Here is a 4,012-nt window from a genome sequence, read left to right on the forward strand (position 1 = left end):
TTTACATAAGGAGTACCAGTTCATAGTTAACTCAGAAAATGTTTTCGTGAGGGCCACATGGTCAGAGTCCAACTTGTGGGATTCAGTTTTGCCAACTCACCTTTTAGGAAGCCTTCCTTCCTGACATGGGAGTTGGGGACATCTGAGTCCCGAGATCCACGGCCTCTTGGCCAAGCTTTCCCTTCCTCATCATGCCCACATTCTGTAGTTCCTACCACATCACAGGACACACGAAGGGACTTCACCATCTCTTCTAAGTATGGACAAGGCAGGAACATACTCATACAATGCTGGCCCAGGACACCCATTTTTCTCAAGTATCCTGTATGCCATGCAGGGGCATATAAAGGGGCAACCTTTGAGAGCCAATTTTTTCTACCCCAGGAATAAATTCTCTACAACGCTACAATAGCTTGAAATACAACTCAGCAAAGGTCCTGGTTCACATCACCCACAAGTGGGAATTCTGTCATTCCACTCTACCAGATGTTTGTCTTGCCCTAAAACAGTCCTTTAGCTCAAGTGCCACCATATCTGTACTAGATGTTTTTGGTGGGATCTTGTTTTAGCAAAGACCTTAGCTGAGCTCAAGATTCTTATGAATCTGATTCCATTCGCCTTACTTGTGCCTTTACCTACACAAAATGCCTAGGAAAAGATCCTGCCTGGAAATGCTGTCCCTTTTCTGTAACCTCAACTCTCAAAGTGTTTCCTTTGGAGTGGCCTCCCAAAATTAACACCTTCGCCAGCATAGGGATTCCAAGCCAGTGAAGGAAATATAGGGAGGTCTCTAAAGAACCTGAAAGCCCTTGAGCCAAGGCCATTTGTGGAACCCAAAATGCCAGCACAAGTCCCCTCCCTAAGCTAAGATAGCCCAACTGATCGCTCCTGAAGTACCTGTCTCCTACATACAGAACACTTTCCCATGAGGTCTTTAAATGGAACACCTTTGGTTAAATGTTTTCCAACTTTGTGATTCTTTCCTGCATATAAACTCGACTCAACATGAAATAGTCTGGACATCAGGTATTTCTGAAAACAAGTTTTATTTAAATAAGGGTTTAAATACATTACATAACATTAAAACTGTAAGGGAAAAGAAAACCAAAAAACCAGTTTGTTCCTTCACATGGCACTGGGTAGCTGCTACCACTGAGTTGAAACATACAGCTAGCCACATGACCGATGGCATCAGTTTGGTATCTGTTCCCTTGTCATAAGTTTAATTGATACGAGGCTGGCCCCACCCTTCAGTTCTTCCAACATCCCTTGCAATATGCCTGGCTAAAAATATTACCCTGGTGGCAAGCCACATGTCCATGACCCCTGGGGAAAGATGGCCATTTCTGAATTCTGCCTACCTGGTCGGACACCAGGAGCTCTTACTAGAGATTCCCTCTAGTGGCATAGCTACTGTGGTGTTACCCATTCTCTTGTTCACCTGGGCTGTTCAAGTGGTGACATTCTCCTAGGGCAGGGGATTCTATAGGGGGAGAGCCAAGGAGCTTCTGGGCAGACATAGCCTATGAACTTGGGGCTCTGGGCTTGGCTGAAACATAGTTATTGCTTTGTTTCAGGCTGGACACTGCCGGGGCTACTGTTTGACCTATTTAATTGAGGGAATTCCAGACTAGACAGCATGGCTCTTTTCAGTTTATTGCATGAAGGAGTTACACTAGTCCAAGTTAAAAGTGGACCCCAAATGGTTACATTATACAAGCTGTGAGGTTTTTAAACTTGTGACAAGGGACAGGAGGGAAATTCTACTCATTGCAAGGAAATCCTCACTTAAGCTTCAGAGTCACAAGCACTTAAAACCCATGAACCTTCAGCTGGTCGTCCTTAGCCAGTCCAATCTGCAAAGAGAAAAAGGGACAACAATTTTAAAGGACAGGAGTTAAGTCTGTGAATGACACCAACCACCGGCTTTCCCACTATTATTACACCACACGAAAGGATCCCAAACACCTAGCAAACACCTGGTCAACTGAGGACACACCCTCCCAACTGCCCCCTCCCCCAGACCAGCAACTAATGAGTCTGGATAGGAGATCTAAAAGCCCGAGTTTGAGATGACAGAACGTAGAAATCCCACACCTTGGAAAGGCTGAGCACTGAGGCAGGCCTGAACTCACCTCTATTAGGAACTGGCATATGTTCTTGCGCTGGTCACCCTGTAGCTGAATTACTTCTCCATATTCTGGATGCTCAATTACAGTACCATTGCAGGCAAATTTCTGCAAACACAAAAGGTGCAGAACATGAGGCTAAGCAACAGCACTCGATCCCTTTCAGTTTGCATCCTCTCGCCTAGTAGACAGCAAATCGTGCTCTTTCTACAGCAGACACCCCTTTTCCATTTTTGGTTCGAGACAGGGTTTCTTTTGCAAAGCCTTGGCTAGCCTCGAACTCAGATCTGCCTGCCTTTCCCTCCCAAATGCTAGGATTAAAGGCGTGCACCACTACCGCCCGGCTAGGACCTACCTTCTTAAACGCCTTCACTAGTTTCTTTTTATCGTAATCATCAGCGATCCCTTGGACAGTGGTAAGGGTCTTCCTACCGTTTCTCTGTTGAATTCTTATATGGATATAATCCTCAGTGCCAGCAGGAAGCAGGTCATCACCCTTACTTGCATCAGCAAAGGGGTCTGGGAAGAAATAATAAAAGCGTTCAAACACCGTGCGTGGCCCTCTCCTACTGATCTTCCTGGCCGTGCAGATACCAGTACTGAAACCACCTGGGCTCCAGAAGCGTCCTTTCTTGTCCCTCCCAGGTCAGCTCCGTCCTAGAGCTGCAGAAAGTATGGGCCTTCTGCCCTAGGTCCGCCCTCCCTCCGCAGCTGATCACGTGCCAAAGAGCCCTAGCGGCAAGCAGTGCCCCACCCGGCTGATGCAACCAACCGGAAGCCGGGAGCCCGAGGCGGGGCCTCCCCTTGACGACGGTGACGTAGGGGACGTGACGCAGGGGTGGCGGGAGGGGGCGGGTGTGGCCCGCAGAGAGGCAGGAGCCATTAGTAAATGCGCCATCGGAGTCGCCGGGCCCGCCCAAAGGCTGACCTCCCACCCGTTCCTTCCGGGCACCCAGGCCAGGTCTCGAGCCCACCGCCACCCGTCCCACCGTCCCTTCGGCTCTAAGCTAACGAGGCTCCGCCGCGCTCGGCGGTTTCACCGAGTTCCCGCCACCCCCACCCGGGCCCACGACCTTCCCGGGGCTTACCGAAAGAGTGGAGGTTCTGAATAGCGGACATACGATACGATTCCTTTTCCTCGGTGGAAACGGCCTGCGGAAGGCGGCTGCGGGAGAAGGCGGGCGGGGGGGACGGAGCGTCGGGAAGCGAGGGGGCTCGAGGGGGAGGCAGCTGAGTCCTCGGCGGCGGCTCAGTGACTGGGGCGGAGGGGCGGCGCCTGTATTCACTTATATAGCCGCCCCTGTGACGCCAGCGCGCTGCCCTCACGTCCCGGCCCCACCCAGGGCGTCAAGCGCCCCGGCGCCCGTACGCCGTGGCTTCCTATTGGTGGGGGGGGGCGGAGTCAAGGGGCGGCGCTTGCGCACTGGGTTTGGCCGGGAGAGGGCGTCCTGTTGTTTCAGGGAGGGGCGAGAGGGGGAGGGAAAGCTTGGTCCGCCTGTGCGCTTGCGCAGTGTTGTGGGTGGTAGTTGTCTGGCCAGCCGAGAAATTGGCGGAGGTTTCGAGTGCGCCTGCGCCTCTGGCACGTTTCATCTTGACCCTGTTGGGGGTGATGTTGCTACTAAGGGGTCTTTGGCGTTCTTTAGGGGATGAATTACAGGCTGATCCTCCCAAATTCGACAGCTCTCGGCTATGTCATAGCCACCCATTAACCCACCCTTCTCCCCACTCATTCACTGGTTTAGCCTTTTATTTTATTTTATTTTATTTATTTATTTATTTTTTTTGGTTTTCCGAGACAGGGTTTCTCTGTGGCTTTGGAGCCTGTCCTGGAACTAGCTCTGTAGGCCAGGCTGGTCTCGAACTCACAGAGATCCGCCTGCCTC

General features: G+C 51.2%; 1 protein-coding gene across 1 annotated transcript; it reads right to left on the reverse strand.

Moving 5' to 3' along the window:
• Positions 1-1,027: 1,027 nt before the first annotated feature.
• Positions 1,028-3,402, reverse strand: Eif1 (eukaryotic translation initiation factor 1). Its single transcript, XM_005368206.3, has 4 exons — positions 3,218-3,402; positions 2,485-2,648; positions 2,136-2,237; positions 1,028-1,856 (listed from the first exon to the last, which is right to left on the reverse strand). Exons 1-4 carry the CDS (start codon positions 3,246-3,248, stop codon positions 1,812-1,814), a joined length of 342 nt encoding a protein of 113 aa, XP_005368263.1. The 5' UTR covers positions 3,249-3,402; the 3' UTR covers positions 1,028-1,811.
• Positions 3,403-4,012: the final 610 nt, after the last annotated feature.

Source organism: Microtus ochrogaster, unplaced genomic scaffold (assembly GCF_000317375.1).
Source record: "Microtus ochrogaster isolate Prairie Vole_2 unplaced genomic scaffold, MicOch1.0 UNK31, whole genome shotgun sequence".
Classification (NCBI taxonomy): Eukaryota; Metazoa; Chordata; class Mammalia; order Rodentia; family Cricetidae; genus Microtus; species Microtus ochrogaster.